This window comes from Helianthus annuus, chromosome 6 (assembly GCF_002127325.2).
Source record: "Helianthus annuus cultivar XRQ/B chromosome 6, HanXRQr2.0-SUNRISE, whole genome shotgun sequence".
NCBI lineage: Eukaryota > Viridiplantae > Streptophyta > Magnoliopsida > Asterales > Asteraceae > Helianthus > Helianthus annuus.
This window is the reverse complement of record NC_035438.2, coordinates 21564315-21585173: the sequence shown is the minus strand read 5'-3', so window position 1 is coordinate 21585173 and position 20859 is coordinate 21564315. Positions and strand designations below refer to the sequence as shown.

The 20859-nt window shown below is 36.2% G+C and overlaps 1 protein-coding gene across 2 annotated transcripts; it reads right to left on the bottom strand.

Annotated features, from left to right (window-relative positions):
* Positions 1-1767: 1767 nt before the first annotated feature.
* Positions 1768-14243, bottom strand: LOC110909355 (chromatin modification-related protein EAF1 A). Of its 2 annotated transcripts, none has more exons than XM_022154380.2 (22): positions 13953-14243; positions 11988-12147; positions 11863-11917; positions 11678-11772; positions 10290-11043; positions 9459-9578; positions 9227-9382; positions 8034-8225; positions 7606-7686; positions 7335-7392; positions 6763-7241; positions 6635-6688; positions 6486-6543; positions 6226-6314; positions 6090-6143; positions 5906-5986; positions 5628-5765; positions 5437-5556; positions 3993-4096; positions 3689-3895; positions 2315-3608; positions 1768-2124 (listed from the first exon to the last, which is right to left on the bottom strand). In XM_022154380.2, exons 2-21 carry the CDS (start codon positions 12116-12118, stop codon positions 2414-2416), a joined length of 4221 nt encoding a protein of 1406 aa, XP_022010072.1. In that variant the 5' UTR covers positions 12119-12147; positions 13953-14243; the 3' UTR covers positions 1768-2124; positions 2315-2413. The 2 variants fall into 2 exon arrangements, with proteins under 2 accessions (XP_022010072.1, XP_035830327.1); XM_035974434.1 differs by having other exon boundaries at positions 2332-3608.
* Positions 14244-20859: the final 6616 nt, after the last annotated feature.

Here is a 20859-nt window from a genome sequence, read left to right as displayed (position 1 = left end):
AAAGTTTACTGAGAAAATAGAAAATAGTGTATCTCAAAGAAAGGTTGATTGGAAACTTTGATATTTGGGTTTTTTGGCGTTTCTAAGATAAATGGTATATAGGAAAATATGGCGTTTGGGGTTTGGTGTGGTTATTAGTAGGTCTGAGAGGTTGTTTATATAAGAAGTTTTTGGCGCATATTTTAGGCGTGATTTTATTATAATAAATGCTAGTAATTAAGTTCCGTAGTTTCAGTTACTGTTTGTTCAGCTTTATCGGTTAAAAACAAAGTTTGGCGTTTTATATCTAATGGCGTTTTAGATTAGGATGATGTGTGCTATGTAGGTCAAGGCAGGATTTTTAATGGCGTTTTATTCATGAGTTTGACGTTTTGTGTAGAGAAGTCAAAAGACTTTTTTACCCTTAATGAAGCGCGTCCACTTGATAAAAGTGATGTTATTTACGAAAACGCCATTGTGTCATGTAGTCCATAGATTGTTTTGATCTAATGATCCATAAATGTTCTCTCCATTCTCACACTTTTCACCGTTTTCTCTAAATCCTGACCCTATAAATATATATTTGTGCATGATATTATAAATTACCGATATCTCACCGCAATAAAAAATATCTCAAATATCGGTTCTTGACCAATAACCGATATTTTTCCGCATTAACTGCATAGCTTGCCAGTGAAGGTGGAGAAATTTGTGTTTCCCGCCGATTTCAGGGTGCTTGATTTCCGTGAGGACGATCATGTCCCGATCATTCTTTTAGTAAATTTAGACCAACAATATTTGAAATAATATCATGGGTTTACAAATTTTTAATCTTAAAACCTTCTTTAAACTTTTATCATCGACCGACTTTTAACCTTTTTTCATACATTAAAATAATATCATGGTTTTACGAATTTTTAATCTTAAAACCTTTTTTAAAACTTTTATGACCGGCCGACTTTTAACCTTTTTTCATACAAAACGGAAATTTAAAACTATTTTCATTTTTTTTAAAATTGATAAATTCTCTTTTGGAGTGAAGTACTAGTTTAATCTTACTATGTAAAGTAAAGGTTTAAAAATAAATAATATTCATCAAAATTGTTTAATCATATGTAGCTAGAATTTCATCAATGTAAGCATTTGATCCCCTTCGAATCTTACTTTCACTACTTTCCTATCATAACCTACCCAAGACAAGCTATGGTTTACCTAACCCTGTTAGTTAGCAAGACATAAAGAGATTAAAGATGCTACTTCCAGAAAGACACTCAGATTTATAACAAGCAACAATAAAATATAGTAATTTAAAGCCACCCAATACAAAAGTGAAAGCGTAACATAGTAAAGCGATGTAGACATATCATAAAACAGCATATACACATATGTATCAAAAGACAATTCGCTCAAAGTCCACCTAAAGTGTAGAGAAGTCTACACCCCTAAGAAACACCTGGCCACATGTAAACTCTCCCTAAGAGTCTTTAACCTTAACCTGCATCTTTACAAACTTCTATCCTAGACCTTGTCCTCAAAGAAATGCAACCCTATCAAATCAATGCTTAATCCACTCATCTCAAGTCAATATGGGTCTGCCTCTACTCCTCCCCCACCACAGTGAAGGTTTCCACTACTCCAACCAGCGCCGTTGCCTACCTCCTCTTTACATGCCCAGACCATCTCTATCTTACCTGATATGCTAATAATTAATATATATAAACTTAGTAAATATAAAATTAAGTAAAGAATACTAAAATCAAAGCAAGACATATTTGTTCTTTTAGAGACTTGCACTAAATGAAGCTTTTTAATGACATTGATGATTGATCCAAGTATACACTAAATGAACTAGTATTCACAAAAATTTCCCCACGCTTCCGCCAATAACAATAACTACGCACCTATTACAAAAAAGGGTACTAATACATAGGGCTAATCTAAGGGTTCAAAAAGATTTTAAAAAAATAGTAATAATAATAATAAACAAAATGCTTTTTTTAACCGGAGATGGAGGTCCTGTACACAACTCTTTATCACCCTCCATCTCCTCATGACTTTACACAAAACACCCAAGGGTTAGCCCTGTCAACATTAGTTAAAATTTTAGCCTATTTCCATCTTTTGCCTGACGGAATTGAGCTTCATCTGCAAAAATTAATGAAAAGCAACATTTAGCAGTCTGCAAAACTAAAAATACGTTATTTTACTAACACTGGTTTAGCATGAGAGATATAAGATACCATTGAATACTAGACATATAACATATGTAAGGAAATATTTTAAAAGCCTGTGCCACTGAAATCATGTAATTGCAAGAATAAATGAGGAAACTAACCGGTAATTTGCTCTTACATGCGAATGACAGCCCAACCCAAAGGGTATGCCCCATAACTACTTCCGATCTACAGCTAATAGGTAAGTTGGGAACTAGTAGTTATGAGGGTTGCTGCTGCTGCTGCTGCTGCGGTACCCCCGCATCATGTTCAACAAGATTAGGCAAGTTGTCTGACGAAGTCTGCCTACGAACGGTAGCCTGGTTCATGGATGGTCCAGATGGCTCACTCTCTGCAGGTGCAGCTGAAGAAACAACACGGGTCTCAGTCTTACTACTATTTGCATCATTACAAGGTGGATTAGGAATTGTGACAGCTGTACTTGGCTGAGACATTGGTGACTCAGCTTGCTTGGTTGTAGTCTGGTCAGCCATGTTGACTTTCCGATTAAGCAGCAATAGTTTTTGAGCCGTTGCCTGTTTTTGATTAGCCAACTTCTGATTTAAGTGCAGTAGGTGGTTGGATGAAGCCGAAACCACCGCTGGTCCCGCTGGACCATGATTTTGATTCTTGCTATTATCAGATGAATCCAACGGCCGTTTTAACGTCTTTTGTTGAGGTACTGATTGCTTGCCAGCAGATGAACTTGGATACAAGTTTACGTTTGGGCCACTTTGCGGGGCTTTCTCTGTTCCCGAAAAGCCATTCATAAGCTTAGCCTGCTGATGTGGATGTGGTCTCTGCTGCTTAACTAACTGGTTACCACTCGTTTGAGCGTTCCTCACAAGCCCAGGATGCTTCGGGGTCATGGACGGTGAAACGGACACAGGTGGAGACGTAGATCGTGCAGCAGCACTACTTTGCGGAGATGAAACAACAGGATGTTGAGACTCTTGTGGTTGTACATGATGCATCAATTGCTGCTGTTGCAGTAAGCGTTGTTGCTGAAGTTGTCGTTCTTTAGCTAATCTCATTGCCAAAGCCGGATTCGCATGATGATTTAAAGGTCCTTGAAAATGATGTGGAGCCTGTTGTGGGGAAATTGCCCGCATCATATGCGTAGAATCACATGGCCTCAACATCGGGTTTCCGGGCCCAGTGTGCATACTGGAAGAGCTTGGTGTTGATGAGCCAGAACTCAACATAGTTGGTCTAGTCATTTTCATGTTTCTGTTAACCGCAGACATGACACCCATACCATTTCCAGCAGGTAACATGCGGACCCCACGGTCATTCCCGGGTGGCAAACTGGATTGTTGAGCGTTCCTTGCAGATAACATTTGACCGTACTGTTGCATTCTTTGCTGGTCATCTACTGACAATGACCCTGCTCTAGGGACTCCATATCTTCCCTCCCTATAAAAAAACAAAACGTTGACTAAAAGTCAGAACTTGATACCAGATTACTAGGGGCATGAAAAACTTAACAGGATTACCTAACAGATGGATTAAGTTGAGCAGATGCAGACGGAAGATTACTACCATGAACCGGGTTGGATGAACCTGGTGCTGAGGTGGAACCAGGAAGAACTGGTGCAACAGGGCCATGGTTCAGAGCGGGTAACCCCCCGCTATGAAAACCCTGATAGCCAGCTGGAAGAACGTCTGGGCTGGATGAGATTGCTTCAGCGAGTTCAAGAGGCCTTGACGTGAAATTTAAAAAGAAAATGGTATTAGGGGATTCAGGAACAAAGCAAAAATTATGATGAGAGGTAAACTAGAATAAAACGGATAACTCACGTAAGAACAGGCCCACCGTTAAGGTTATTAGGAAAGACTTGAGAAAGAGCAAATGCATGAGAACTATGAGGCTGCTGCACCTGTTTTGGATCCTGATTATCATTCTTTGCAGAAAAAAGAAAGAAAATATGTGAGTCAAAAATTCAACCTAGAAATAATAATGTTAAGTTCAAACAAAATGCAAAAATATTAGAATTTGTAATGACTTGCTAGAGCTACTAATTTCTTGATCAACTTATTAGGTAAACTAGTGGGTTATCACCGGCGCTCCGCAACGGGTGCGAAACGTAGATAAAAAATAAGCAAATCGCGAGAGTTAAAGTTGTTTTATGTTTAAGGGGATAAACATGTCATTATCGAAGTTGAGGGCTAAAGTTGTTTATTATTAAAGTCGAGGGACTAAAGTTGTTCTAGTTAAGGGGCGAAACATGTCGTTAATAAAGTTGAGGGGCTAAAGTTGTTTATTATTAAAGTTGAGGGGCTAAAGTTGTTTGATGTAGTTAAAGAGCTGAACATGTCATTATTAAGTTGAGGGGCTAAAGTTATTTATTATTAAAGTTAAGAGGCTAAACATGTCATTATTAAAGTTGAGGGGCTAAAGTAGGGGTGTGCAGAATTCGTTTCGAATTCGAAAAATTCGAAATTCGTTTAAATTCGATTCGATTATCAAGAATTCGTTTCGATTATAAGAATTCGAATTCGATTCAATTCGAGTTAAGTAAATCGAATGCGAATCGAATACGAATTTATAATTTCAAATTCGATTCGATTCGAAATTCGAATAAAAATTATACATTTTTATTTATTATTTTTATATATAATACATATATAACTTTTATTAGGCTATACTATAGATTATTTTCAAATTTTTATCCAAGTATTAAAATTACCCATTACCAAATCCACTACATGGCCCATAACTAAAATCTAAGTAACAAATCTATCAATAGATTTCTAAGCGTAAAAATATTAACTTGTAATATGGAGTGGTTATTCCCGACTTCTCGTTTTGAATTTTAGACTTGTGGTATTTTATTTGAAACTTTTTAATGTGATATCGTGTTTTATGGCTGTTTTAAAATTTATGTTTCATTTTGAAAGTTTTTTTTACATGCTTTAAAGAATCTGAATTAAATTGAATATATTCGAATTCGATTCGAATTCGAATTTTTAATCGAATACGAATTGGGTTTTTTATTCGAATACGAATTCGAATCGAATTCGGTAGGTTTTAATCGAATTCGAATCGAATACGAATTCAAGGAAAAATAAAAATTATTTGAACAATTCGATTCGAATAATCCGAATATTCGATATTCGATTCGATGAACACCCCTAGGCTAAAGTTGATTAATGTCAAAGTTGAGGAGCCAAAGTTGGTTGATGTGACAAAATAGCATATTTATAGTATATATAATATAATTATTATAATGTTGAAGGTCACCTGAGACCTCTTCCTATAGTGCTGTTTTTGTCCAATCATAATAATTTTCTCAAAGTGGGATTTGAGTGTATCCTCTTCCATTGGTCCCTGCAACCGCTGAAATAACTGTCTTGCACTGCCCTGAATGAGATATATATAGCTCAGTTATGGATGTTAATGAATGTAAAATACATAAAAAAAATGAATATTGCCTCCGGAATGCCAGGTAAAGTAGATGGATAAGGTTGAGAAGACCCTGAATCCTCGGCACTATCAGCTCCGTCACCGTTATTCATATCCATCAATATTTTGTGGCGTTCTTTGCAATCCTTCGACTTGCGAAATATGCACTGCACAAATTAAATTTATTGACGTACGTATAATTACACCATGAAGTATTTGATATAACTAATCAAGCTAATAAAACACTTGCCGTATAATTACACCATGAAGTATTTGATATAACTAATCAAGCTAACAAAACACTTACCTTGAATTGCAAAGTGCTGTTAATGGCATCACTTATAAGCTCCCAGTTTGGCCCCATATCATGTACCAGCACAACAAGGGCCTGTGGAGATGAGAGCATTCTATATGACATCTTACAAACAACACCTAATTCTTAACAAAGAAAATATAGTAGCGAGACAGAAAGGGGAACCGAAAAACTTAACCTGATCTTCAAATAATGACCAAGCACTTCCGGAACCTGACTGCCTAACGGGGTTCTGCAAAAACGTTATTTGATTAACCCATCATGCAAAAGAATCTAGACTATTCTACAGCGTAATAAGAAGTACTAGAGAATACCTTAAGTGCTTTGACTTTTCTACCACGATCGCGCACCAGTGATTTCACGAACTTGTTTGAGTTGGACATGTTACTCATTTGAGAAACCGCTAGAAAGAAATTGCACAAGACAAAGGAGTAAGATAAATATCGAATAAATGCCTCATCAACATATAAACCATTATACAAAGACCGTCATATGTAAATGGGAAAACTATGTTAGAAATTAATTGGTTTTCCGTATTACCAATGAGGCACAAATGAGAAAGAAAGAAGCATACCACTACTTCCATTTGAATCAAATTGACGTGCATCCAGTCTCCTTCTTGAGTGATCCTTCTGCATTTCAATGCATGTAAAATAAACTTAGATGTTGGTTATAGAAATACATCAAAAGACTAATTTATTGAAATAAATGTTGAAATTCTACCTGGTCATTCTGAAAGCTAGAATCATGTTGCCAACGGTGCTCAAATGTGGGTCCCTATAACAACATAAGATACTTTAGTCACAAGCAGCGAAACACAACAAGGACTGGATCCAGTAAACGTTACATACAGAATGTTTATCCTTCTTTTTCTTTTTAGGTCTATTCGAAACTTCCAAGGAGTCAAACTGTAATTGCTTTTCATAGTCTCCAGCGGACTCAGCTTCCAAACTGTTCGGAATATGGGCCCCACCGTGTAAAATACTATGTTCATCCTGAAAGGAATTGGTATCAGCACTTGAAGCATCTGTCCTGTTTGATGCATGTATGTGCCCAGAAGTCCCTGCGTTATACGGACTTATAATCCTCTGCCGGGATGCAGTACGAACACGTTTTGTTGGAATTGTAACATTTAAACTACTGCCATATCGCTTCCTTTCTACAGATTGCATGAATGACACATCATCACCCGCTGCGTATGATCTTGCACCATATGAATTGAAGTTTGTCCTTTGTTTCTGAGCAGCCTTTGTAGATTTGCTACCGTCAAATCCACCTGGCGAATAATACGTATTTGTTTCTCCCTCATCCTCTTCAAATGCATCGTTATCTTGAGAGATTGAAGTACACATACGGTTAAGAGTTTATTAGTACAATTTGTAAACAAGGTCTAGAAAAGTGGAAAGTAGAAAGTCTAAAATACCAGCAACGGCATCATAGCAAGATGTATCCACTTCCTCTTGCATGCTAGTGCCAGTTCTCTAAAGAGAGTAAAAAAAAATATCACTAGTCAACCAAAGTCAAAGGGAAAAGCATAAAAGAACAAACAAAGATATCATATATATCAATGGCGACATGAACTTAATTAAATTCTTACTGGCCACTAAACTGTATGCTATTCCAAAATATAGTCTACATATAAACTCAAAACTGTAGCAAGGATAACATGCCATCATTACTTCGCGTATTTTTACCTCAAAATGTAACATATGAGAATCAATAGCTTTTCTGTAAGCCTCAATCGCACCAGGTGGCACTGTATAAAAGAGGTTCTCCTGCATTTGAGAAAACCAGTATTAATACAGATAAACCAATCTACGCAAATATGCCAAACATTGTTACATCCATTTGAAAATCCTTCACAGATTGGTGTTGAAGTATTAGAGGGAGTGTAGTTAATCTCCGTGTCATTCTGTTTATGTAGCAACAGCTAGAAGTGGCAAAATGAGTCAGGTGAGTTAACTAGTTAAGTAAACATGTCAAAACATGTTAGAGATAAAATATAACCTGAATTGACACTCATAAATCAAAGTTGCCACCTCTAGCTATAGTTTATACTTTATAGTTTTTTTTTTTTTAAAAAGGAAAAAATGGAGTCAAATGTTGTGTAACGTGTCCATACTTCTGTCAAATTATCCTCCCATGAATGGTCCATGATGCCTAGATCAGATATAATATCGAGAGTCACGGGTGCTCGAGTTTCATTGCACTGAGCTTGAGAGCTATTATACTCCATGAACCTCGTTGCGTATCTCAGAATCCCAACTGCATGATCTTTTTCATTGCAGTGCGACTCTGGTCCCTTGCGTTTCACCTGTCAAATGTAAATACATAAGTTTTCAACTTAATTTGTAAAACATAACTAGTTTTTTTACACGCCGCGCGACGTGATAAATTATAGACTACAATCAAACTGACTCATTTCGAACTAACTTTACATCGAAAGGTAGAGTAGTCCGAATTCATACCGTTGAATGAAAATGAATTATGTTTGACCCGACTTGTTTCAAAACATAATTTATGTCAAAACGTAGTCCAACTCAAAACGTACCGACTCGTTTTCAAACAAAAATTGCGTTAAAGCGTAGACGAACTAGTAGTTATACCAACACGTACATAAAATAAAAGCATAAAAAATTAGTTTTAGGGTCAAATGAAAACGTATTATATTTGACCCGATTTGTTTCCAAACAAAATTTATGTCAAAGCGTAGTCCAACTCAAAACATACCGACTCCTTTTCAAACAAAAATTACGTTAAAGTGTCGATGAACTCAAATTTATACCGACACATACATAAAAATAAAAAAGTAAGAAACTAGTTTTAGGACAAACTCGAAACTTTAGAAACTTGAGGGAGTCAAAATGACATGTCCAAAGTTAAAAGGTTGCTTTTGACGTTTCTTTTTAAGGTGATATAAATATATAATTACTCAGTAAATCCCACCAATAGCAAAGCTAAGGTAGGGTCTGAGGAGGGTAAGATGTAGACAGCCTTACCTCTACCCCGTAGGAATAGAGAGACTGCTTCCGGTGAGACCCCCGGCTCGATAGCAGTTTTGCATCAAGCCTTGGACATAAGGCACATAACACTCAGCAATTGAGACAACTGCCGATTAGTGCATGTACCCCCTTGTTTTTCGGCTATCAACGCCACCACATGATGCATGATTAACCATCCCCCTCTTTTAACGTTATTTTCACGAAATTAGTAAAACAACATTAAAATTAGTGCACTTTCACTTTTGCCCCCCGAGCGCCCACACATATATACATTATATACATAATTTAGGATATAAATTGAATATTTTAAGACCTGTATCATATGCCAGAACTGCATGACAGCTTCTGCCAACGTGTGAGAAAGTTCCTTTTGCTTCTGCAGTGAAATTTGTTGTCGGAATCTTCCCTGCGACGCAAAAGCTACTCTTCTAGAAATTTGAGCAGCTGCGGTTACTTTCCAAAGACGTTCCTGTTGATAAAATAATAGGTTTAATAAAAGAACGAAACATGAATAGGTTGACTATAATTTGTACCAGCAAACCAACCTGAGCAAAATCATTAGCTAACCATGACATTTCCTCAAGAACAAAATCCCAATGTGATTTTAGACGCTTCTCCACATGCATAGTTCTCACAGATAATTCAGCTATCCTCTTACGTTTTGCCTGTTTATAAACAAATTTCAAATCAGCTATTATTAAAAAAAAAAAAAAGAAAAGAAAACTAGTGGCTTACCACCCATGCTTCACACCAGGTTCCAAACGTACATAAAAATAAGAAAATCGTGAATGGACATTTTACGTGATGATAAAAAACCACGTCACGACAATATATTTGAAAGTCGCATAAAAGTTATGTCGTTGTATACCAAAGCTAAGTTATTTCAACAAAGTTACATAGAAAAACATATATAAAGATAAGCTAGCCGGACGCGCATTGCAATGCGTCGGTTTAAACATAGATTAAAAAAAAAAAAAAAAAAAACACGTCGCAATGGTGTATTTAGATATGACTGTCGAGCGGTGTAAAAAAGTGAACGGTTCAAAAGGGTTTAAAATAATCGGTCGGTTTAAAAACAATGTTGCGAAAAATAACTCACATGGAGCGTTACGAAACCATTAAAAAAATTCACGTAACAGAATATTCAAATTCAGGAATTGTGGTGTAAATCGGTTAAACAAAGTAAATTATAACTTTGCTAAAGTTAAGGGGCCAAATGTTATACTTATTAAAGGTGAAGGGTGTAAATGAAAATTGTTCACTAAAAGACAATAATAACACTATTGTTAAGCACCCATAAAATGTTATATATAATTATTTATGAGGCTAGAAACAAATGTATTAAGCTCAAAATACATGAAGATAAAGAAACCAACCTCTATAATTCTAGCTTCTTCTAAAACTGAGTTTTCGTGCTCTTTTGCTGCCGATTTCAAGTTGTCTTGAGAGCATGTATTTTGCTCTGCTCCATCAGTCGAATGGTTGACCGTCAAAGTAGCGGGCGGGTCATTAGCATTTCCATCTTGAGAAACGGGATCGGGTCCCACAACAGATTCAGATCCTTTCAATCCTTCCTCTTCCTTAATAGTACGGTGATCATCACTTCCAATCAGATCAATATTTAATGCGCTATCATGCTTTTCCGCACCTAAATCATTACTTCCCAAATTTTGTTCCATTGGCTTAGTGGTATGCAGACCATTCCCATTATAGTCATCAAAATGTTGTCCGATTGGTACACTTTTTGTCTCTTCGGTATTTCCATTGGTGGGAACGGATTCAGGTTCTATAGAAGCCGTTGTGAGTGGGGCTTCCGCACCGTCAGATTTTATAGGCAAACCATCTAATTCATTTTCTAAATGACTGATAGAATTTTTTAGAGCCACATTAGCATCATGTGTTAATCCTTTATAATCCCTGGAAGCATGTCGAATAGGATCACGATTTGGGCGAGACCTAATCCTACGTTTATACGACTTTTTGGGCAGTTCTAAAACAGCGGTATCGCCTGATTCTTTCAACAGCATAAGATTATCAGCACTGTTTGGTTCAGGAGCCCCTAGTCTACCGCTACTTTCAACAGAATCTCCATGAGGTGAAGCGGTAATCGCAAAACTACCTTTTGCTTCACTACAGTCCATAAGAAAATCATAACAAAGAAAAAGATTATCAATAATGACGATACAAATGGTTAAAAAATAACCAGTAATTTTATTACACCGCAGTAGGGATGCAAACGAGCCGAGCGGCTTGCGAGCTGCTCGAGCTCAACTCGAGAAAAAACTCGAAACAAGCCGAGCCTTATCGAGCCCGAGCCGAGCTTGAGCCTAAAATAAAGCTCATTTATTTATCAAGCTCGAGCTTGGCATGTGAAGCTCGTCAGGCTCGTCAAGCCTTATCGAGCCTTTGTGTAATATTAGTTTATTAATATTTAATTTAATAACATGTACCCCTTATTAAAGTTGTCTAGTAAACGAGCCGAGCCAAGCTTACTTAAACTTGTTTACGAGCCGAGCCCGAACCTAAAAAAATAAGCTTGTTTAGTAAACGAGCCTGAGCTTCACTTATCGAGCTCGCGAGCCTAAACGAGTCTATTACGTATATTACTTTTATTTAATATATTTATTAATAGATAATAAACGAGCCGAGCTTGAGCTTGAGAAACTACCAACGATCCGAGCTCGAACTCTCATAAGTTAATCGAGCTAGAGCCTGGTCGAGCTCGGGCTCGGCTCGTTTGCACCCCTACACCGCAGATACAGACCTCGTCACAAACTGCTCAGGGTGCCCTCTTAAGGATGTGGATTGGAAGCTAACTGATGTTGCATTCACAGGTTTTAAGTCTAACGGATCTCCACCCTGCATATAGTAAGCCATTTATCACCTATTCACGCTCAAAAATGCTGTAGCATGAAGATAATCATAATGTTAATAATCTCGTCAACCTACTTTCTGTAAAAACTCTAATTCTCTTCTAAACTTCTCGGCAGTGGTGAATGTTTGCCTGCAATAAAAAATGATTCGTTATTATGTTCACCTATGTTTTGCAGTATACAGAAGAGTGCCACTGTTACCTGAGTTCTGCTTGAGTTTTCTCAAGATCTGATGATTGCTGCAGAGACGGTGTTGAAGAAATTCCAACTCCTCCCATGGAATTACGCTCAGCATTGACTACAAGCGCAAATCCTGAAGTACATTCATGCATAACCACTTAAAGCGCCTACAGGTTTGTTCCTGCCATTGATTCAAAAATTTATTCAAATACCATAAAGAGAGAGAGAGAGAGTTGAATAAAAACGAAAGGTTTTAAATAACGTGTAGAAGACAGACGATTTATGTATACCAAGGAAAAGACGCAGCATGGTGATCTGCTAAAAGTTGTTCATACTTGACCAGCATTGGGATTACATACAAAACTTACTTTCAAGAATGTCTTGGAAGAAAAGAAATAAATAAATAAAAATGTCTTCAGAGCAAAATGACCATGGTTGTAAAAATCCCGACAAGCATCCAATCAATCGCCGATCAATCGCTAGTCGGAGGTTCACCGAGTAATTTTCCTCTAATCGGCTAATTAATCGCTAGACGGTCAACGGCGGCCCTAGGCAGTCTTAATCGGCCAAAAAACGACGGTTCCGGACAAATTCCGGCCAATTATGGCCAAATTCTGGCCATTTCCCGGTCAAACCTTGTAAATTTCGGTGATTAACCTTGTCTACTTAAAAAAATGAGCTGATGAGAGGTTAACACTTGTCTTGCTAAAAAATACACAGAAAAATGTGTGTATATATATATAACTGAAGATCATATATAAAAATCACAATCTGCTTAATCCCGATTAATCACTAGTCCGTACCCCACCGGCCAACTAGCGCCTAGCGATTCTTACAACACTTAAGGATGCTAAAATGATAGGACGAAATGTAATTAGTAGTCAAGATAATGAAATATATATGACTAAGTGAGAATCATGGATCTAAGTTGAGAGGCAGTAGGCACCAAAAATCATGAACTGTTTACCCAAACATGTAAAACATGAATAAGGATAAAGTGAATTAAAGCACACTTTTGATCATAGGCTACACGTCTTATAATAAACCTAAAGTAAAGAATCAAACAGTTCAGAGACCAGAACACGAGCATCCTTACCATGTTCGCAAGTAACCTACATTCAATATTCTAGTACACTACCACAACCCATACCATAAGGGTTGCAAAGTTATAGTGTTGTTACATGGTCTTAGATGCAATGCATCTTACGAATTTTAAGAACAGTCAAACATAACCCTAAAAATCAAAGCACTAGTAGGTCACAAGAACTATCAAGGGATGCCAACAGACATCACACATCCAACCAACATTTACCACAATAGATGACTGATACTAGCCTACTAGTCTACCACTTACTAGGTAGGTATGAACTACAAAGAAACCTCTGTGCTAGTATTTTGAGATATAAGCTAGAACCAACAAGTTACGTATAACGTATCCCTGATGGCTAAATAACTGAAAGGATTCATATATTAAAAAAAATGGATGTTATTTATGATACCCCGTGGAAACTCGATTTTATTATTAAGGAATACATCGCCACCAATACCAAAGATTACTAAACAGGACCAATTTGGAAATAATCCAACGAATCCAAGCAACACGATCTAACAGTTGATCACACGTAACCTAGGTCCAGTTAGTCATTCATAGTGCACAAAAGAGCAGACCACTTCAATTCACATCAGTATAATACAATCATTCTCAACAAGTGCTAAGTATATACAGTACATGCCAACGAGCAACCGCAATAACAAACATTCAAATCTCAACAGCATGCTCCATCAACATATGTTGCATTTAACTGACACCTGGCTAAATTTCACACATGCATTCAATCAAAATGCACCAATACAACACTGCAATCACATAACTACACATTCAATGGCCAGTGATCAACTCATAACACAATTCTCCAATAATTTCAGTTCTAGGGTTTACACAACATAAAACATTTCATGAAATTCTAGGGTTTCAGCGAGAAATACCTGAATTGCGAAGAGCAGTGCAACAATATCCAGCTTAGAAACGTTTCCCCTATACTCCTGGGTTCTGATATGGTGTATAATGGATCAATTTCGAAATTGGAAACAAATTGTGCCCTAGAAAATATAGGACGTGAAATGAATCGACTTAAAGCCCTATTTTGAGAAATTATTGTAATCACTCAGAGATTATAGATATACATGATGCATATACATGTTGTTGGTGTGAAGATTTGTGTGTATATAATGTTGTTCGTCGTTCTGGTTCGTCTTCAAGCTCGTTTTTGTCTGCAAAAAAAAAAATATTTCTTCGTTTCTGTAAGTAGTGGGCTGGACATGCAGACGTTGACGAATGGGCTTTCTTTTTGGTATTTGGGCTTTTTGTTTACCTTTTGTTTATGAAAAAATAAGAGGCCCAAACTTAAAAGATATTCTTCTTTTTGGTATTTGAGCTTTTTGTTTACCTTTTGTTTATGAAAAAAAATAAGGAAAGAGGTGTTGTAGTGTTTTATTTTGTGTAAAAACTAGTGATTAAGGTCCGTGTGTTGCGGCGAGGTCGTTCAACCGAACAAAAAGTAGACGTAAAAATATTGACCCACACACGCACACTATAACGTGTTAACTCGTCAAATCTAGACTGAAACGTAAGCCATTAGCGTAGAAAAAATAACTAATTCAAAACTTTACAAAACCCACGTAAACAAAGGAAATAGAAAAACCTTAATGACATGTTCGTCTATGCTTAGATGGCTTATATATATTATCACACACAACTCCGTCATAAACGAAACTTACAGTGAAATGCATATAAAAATAACTATTACTTAAAAATGAATGGTAAAAATTGAAATAATAAAAAACAACTATTATTGGTGTGGATTTGAATTAATATATTATATAATTAATAATAATAACAATTCAATAAATTTTTAAGTACATCGTTTATAAAAATTCAAACTAAATCATAAAGTCGTTATACAGAGAGAATTTGGTTGGTATTAGTTCAATTTGTTACGGTAACGGCACTAGATATAGCAACCGAAAGAGAAAAGTCAAAAGATAAGTTTGGTTTCTGTAACACCCATTCTTATTATTCAAGGTTTAACGTATATTTTACGAAAAACAATCATGTAATTAAGATTACATAAACATTTGGAAATACGGGTTTATTAAAACTTTTACAAATCATAAGTCATTTGACATAACGTGATCAGATTCGTCGTTTAAAATTAATGACGATGCAAAGTGCGGAAGCGTGTATCTTTATCGTGTTCGGTTCTTCGATGAGCTTGGTCATCTTCCGGCATTCTAAATGTACCTACATTTCATAAACATGAAATGCTTTAGTCATACGGGGATTTAAAATGTGTCTAAACAAATCCGGTAATGATAGTGGAAGGAAAAAGAATCCCAACATTAAACTCTTGGTCTAAAAACAAAGATTTCCAACTGGCCTCCACCATAACTTACGGTGGCACCGTAAGTTACGGTGGCCCCTGGTTTGACATGCCCCTACCGTAAACCAGTAGGGGGCTGCCGTAAAACTTTTCAGCTCCACCGTAACTTACGGTGGCACCGTAAGTTACGGTGGCCTCTGCATTCCAGCTTTCCATTTTGCCGTTTATTGACACGAAAACTTTCGTATCTTTCAATCCGCTTATCCGTTTGACCCACCGTTTCTTCCTACATGATTGTAATTTGACCCTTCATTATATGGAGTCAAAATCCAACATCCGGATTAACAAAATTTAAGACTTTTAAGTCTTCGGCTTATTACCATTTTTACCAAATTTTGACCCGTTCGCGATTTTATCAAACAAACATGTTTATTTGATCCTTATTCTCATGATATTCATAATATCAATAATTCCTATCATATTAGGTTTAAGTCACGGGTCTCTTACGTATCATAAACCCGTTTATGCTCATTTGCGTATTTTGACCCGTTAAGGGTATTTAGACATATTTTGAGCATGAAACGCTTTCATTCGTTTCTAGCGTTATTATACAACATTTCTTATCAAGTAATCTTCCACCACAACTATATTTGTGGTAGACTTAATGAGGTGATCTATATAATCTGAGTTTTTCTCGTCGGATTGCTAATTTACGACAAAGATTCATATAGAGTCATTTGACCGAAGATTTACATCTTTCGCTTCTTACACTTATTCCAATTATTTATTTGATCATAAAACTCGTTTCAAAACTACCTTTAAAGGTCGTTTGTCGAAATTAGCTTATAAGGGCGTTTTAGTCCATTTAGCCAATCATTTACGATGAAGGACTTTTGAAAGTATATTAGACCCATAAACCCTCTTTTAACTTATGATATTGTTTGAAAAGTCATTAAGCTTCCCAAACGCAATGTTCATTATAACAAAACATTCGGTTTACTTATCAAGTAACCAAATGTCTATGTTGACTACTTTTAACACTCCTTGAACCACATGTTCTAAATGAGTGTTACACTATTTCACGTACCTGGCGCGGACCAATATATTGACCCGTTTTTAATACCTTGCTTTTATAATTGCAAATTCTTAGCGTTGTGAATATCCATTTGACATTTACTCCTGAAATAATATAACTCGACAATAATCATTAGTCGTTATTGTCAAAAGGCGATACCTTCACCTTTTGACCCATTTGGTCTAAGTGACCGATTTTGTTGGCTAAATGATATTTATTACCATCTCATCTACATGACTCGCTCTGGTTTACACCGTGCGGTCATTTCACTTATTAATCGTTTCTTAACGATTTTTAGTCTATCATGGCTTACGTCCTACCGTGTCTTTCAAAACCAATAGTTATGGTCAACGCATGACCAGTTTACCGTTTTACCCTTATTGTTTGTTTTGGTTTACCCTATAAGGTAACCATTCCAAAAGTTCATTTTTTTTCCATTTGTCATAAAAAGATCGAATTACCGATTTAACTCCTTTTAAACCATCAACATGATTTCTTATTATGCTCGACTATCTTGTTCCGTACATCTACACGCCGGAACATCATACCTCGATTTTGTATTTATCTTATTCGTAACTAATACGATAAGAGAATATTCTGAAATATAAGACTAGTGTAAGCTATACTTACCTTGCATCCGAATTATGCTTTTCCGTCATTCTTGCTTCGTTTGACCCGCTTCCTTCCCCAAACCTTCACCTAGCTTGCCAAGCGTCAAACTATCATTTTAATTGTAAGATGGTTAGGTTAGTCATAATCATTTACGACTATTCCATCCTACTCTTCTTATATCGAATTTACCATCCGATCATACACTTGGTCGATTTGACTTTTTAAAGTCAATCGACTTATCAACTTATTCATTGCACATTTTCACTCTAATTTCAACACTTTAGTTTTCATTTAGGCATTTTAACAAACACCTAATGTGCATACATTGTTTTTACACATTTTACAACTAGTTCATAACTAGTTATTTCTGCTAAACATAAACATAAACATAATTTCAATTCTATTATGTCTAGCATGCATACCATTCTCAGATTCATCTCATGGAAATCAATTAACACCATTTTAATAGTCATAATTCTAGGGTTCATCTTACTTCTACAAAACCCATTTAACACATAAATGGAATATCATGAAATTCACAATTGTGAACCTCAATTCAACAAGTAAATGTCTAGGGTTTACTCCTAGACATAAAATCATTCCTAATTTCATCATTGGATCATAATCCATGAATTTATTTGCAAGTAACCTACTTGTCTCGAATTTCAACTTCAACCAATCTAGGTTTTATGACATACCTTGTGATCCCCATGACTTGGTGATCGTTTCTACGCGTTCATGCATCGATTTGGGTCTTGGATTGACCTTCAATTTGGTAGATTTGTTGAAGGTTAGGGTTTGGCTCCATGGGGAGCTTCCCCTGGTCGTACGCACACACACACACACTCTTAGTGTGTGTGTTGTGTTTTATTATTTGTTTTAATTAACTAAACTTTTCCAAATATCTAACTTTGGTCCCTCTTGTTTTGTTAATTATTAAGTAGGTTATAACCTACTTATTTACAATCCATATTCCCTCTTATTAACCGGGTCAAACATTCCTAGTTAGCTTAGCGGGTTCGGGAATATTTATGATTAAGTTTATTTTAGGTCCCGTCAACTCGGGCCTTTTAAACACTTTATTTATCCATAAGCCTTCGTATAACTTTTATTTAATATTAGGATAATTTATTTAAAAACCTAATATTTACCGGGTTAATTTTTACCACTAACGGTATTTTACTCGTCGTCACTATTAACGTGGCTTGATTACCAAACTCGTTTTTGGGGTGTTACAAGTCTACCCCCCCCCCTAAAGAGGTTTCGTCCTCGAAACCTTTCTTACATAGCTCATCGAGTTTTAAACTCAAGGCATTTGACCTGAGTAATCTTTTAAGCATTACTCCAACTTTAACTGATTGTTAGTATTACTAGAAGAATATGGTAACATCTTTCTGGTTACTAATTGTGTACGTATCTGATGTGCAAATTATGGTCTATTAAAAGCTAACCTAATCTAGACACCCTAGTTTTAAATTTATAAAGTAAGACTCTCTAAATGCTAGACCACTGACATGCAAGTGTATCTATCGTACGTAGTAAAGCCTAATGAAGTCCGAGTATCGAACCCACGAGACACTAGCGACGCTAACTAGACTCTGACTCACCTAATTACTTAACTGGTTTATTTTATTTGATTGAATTTTGGGGTTTTAACTAATTAAACTAAAGGAATCAACTAAGACGAACTAGACTATCTAGACGCAGGCTGAAGGCTACTAAGGTGAAATCAAGGATGAGAAAGTACTACCCAGGTTTGGAATCCTATTCGTGACTATCGGTTTTCTCTCGGCAATGGTAACTATGATGGAACCAAGTTCTAACAATACGACACTCTAAGACTAAAGATAAGTTGAATCTCCTCCCGGTCTCATCAACTTCTCCTAAGGTCCTAAAGGTCAAATAAAGCTCAATGGTATGGGTTGGATCACCTCCCGGTCTCTCCAACAATACTAAAGTACCCAAAGACTAGATCTCCTCTCGGTCTCACTAATCACAATACACCCTAGAGTGTATTGGGTAACCTAAAAACACTTGACAAGACTTAGGAAAGCAAATAATACTAGGGAACTTAGACAGATCTCCTCCCGGTCTCACTGCACCTAAATACCTAGCACCAAAGACAAACCTAACTATCTATCTCCTCCCGGTCTCAAGAATAGGTAGAACACTAAATTCCTTTAAATTATCAAATAATGTTCCTATGGGATACGTGCACCATAAACCATAAACCAGTTACAAACACAAAGTAGGTAACCTAACATGCATCTATACATGAAAGACATTCACAAAGACACATGAGGAACAATTATAAGATAATAAATTAGAATAAAGCACGCGCACACATCTAGCCAAAAATAATTAGGTCTTTTACTTTAATATTAATCCATCACAAAATTACCAAAAGCTGACAAATTACTAATTGACACGAATAATCATCACAAACCCGGGTAGAAAAATAACTAGCCAAGAATCATAGTCATAAACAATAAAACACAAAGTCTAATTAAAAACTGTAAAGCTAACTCGTTTGTGAACCCAGACTCGAATCTTGAACCGTGACTTGAAACTCAAACCAATCCCCTTCTGCTCTGTTGAATTCTCTTTTCGATTTGCAGCTCTAGTCGCGTCTGATGTTGCTGTCGTCCTCCATTGTATACGAAAACAATACTAATCTATATAATCCCTCCAAAGTTGCCATCCACAGTTATGCCCTATTCTTTATTCTTTTTTTTTTAATTCACGGCCCAAACAAACTCATGGCAGCCCATTTACTGTATCACATTTAATTGCACAAGCCAAGACTAATCCACTTTGACTTCTTTGGTTATGCATCTTGAATCTCGAGTTAATGGTCAACCTACCAAAAAGATGTCAACAATTCTTTTTTAGTTTCCTTTGATTTCCATAACAATAACCATCTCGTTTAACCACATTCAGTTTTCATATGTAAATTGCATTAGCATTAGCATTAGCAAATTTAACAAGATACTTCATGTGTATTTATTATTACTAATCAATATTTTTCTTTTAAACGAAATATGCCATTTTAGCTCGTTTTCTTTTGGAGTCATTAAACTTTTTGATATGAACTAGAAACGAGTAGATTTTAATAAAAAAACAACCATAAAGCCACTCGAAAGTGTAGGAAATATTGACATAAAATATGTATATTTTAGAGCACATCAAATATCCCGACACTTAAACCTTTTTCGTCCCAGAAAAAGACTTATGCAAACGGAATCAGAGATGGATAAATACTTGGGTCAAAAACTTATTTATACTTGTTAAGATCAAAACTTGTGTTAGCTGCGATTGCAAATATGCTTGTCCCTTTAAACCCAAACTCAGTTCTAAGCCCCTTATCATGCAAATTTAATTCAAGTGCGGTCAATCTACCTAGGGTCTCACTCTAGAAGCTACGGTCCACCTAATCCCGCCTCAAGCTTATAGAACAAAAGGAACGATCACTAAACCAATTCCCAACCGTCTTATATCAAAACCAAGAGAATTTAAAATCAAATATTTTTTTTTCTTTTTTTTTCTTTAATGAGCGTAGACGTTGCTTTCCCTAACCCAGAGGCATTCCGGCTGTAGAGTCGCTATCCCCAACTCGGATTACTTAGGCTTCGGTACTTTTTTTTTATTTGCAAGTTCGATTTCACACATCCTAGAGGTGATCCGGTTGTAGAGTCGCTATCCCCAACCAAGATTACATAGGCTTGCGCTACTTTCATTTAGTTTCTAGCTCATTTTTTCTATTTTTTTCATGATTACAAATTCTAACGGTTTTAACTTATAACGGTGTTCTTTATACTCATATAGG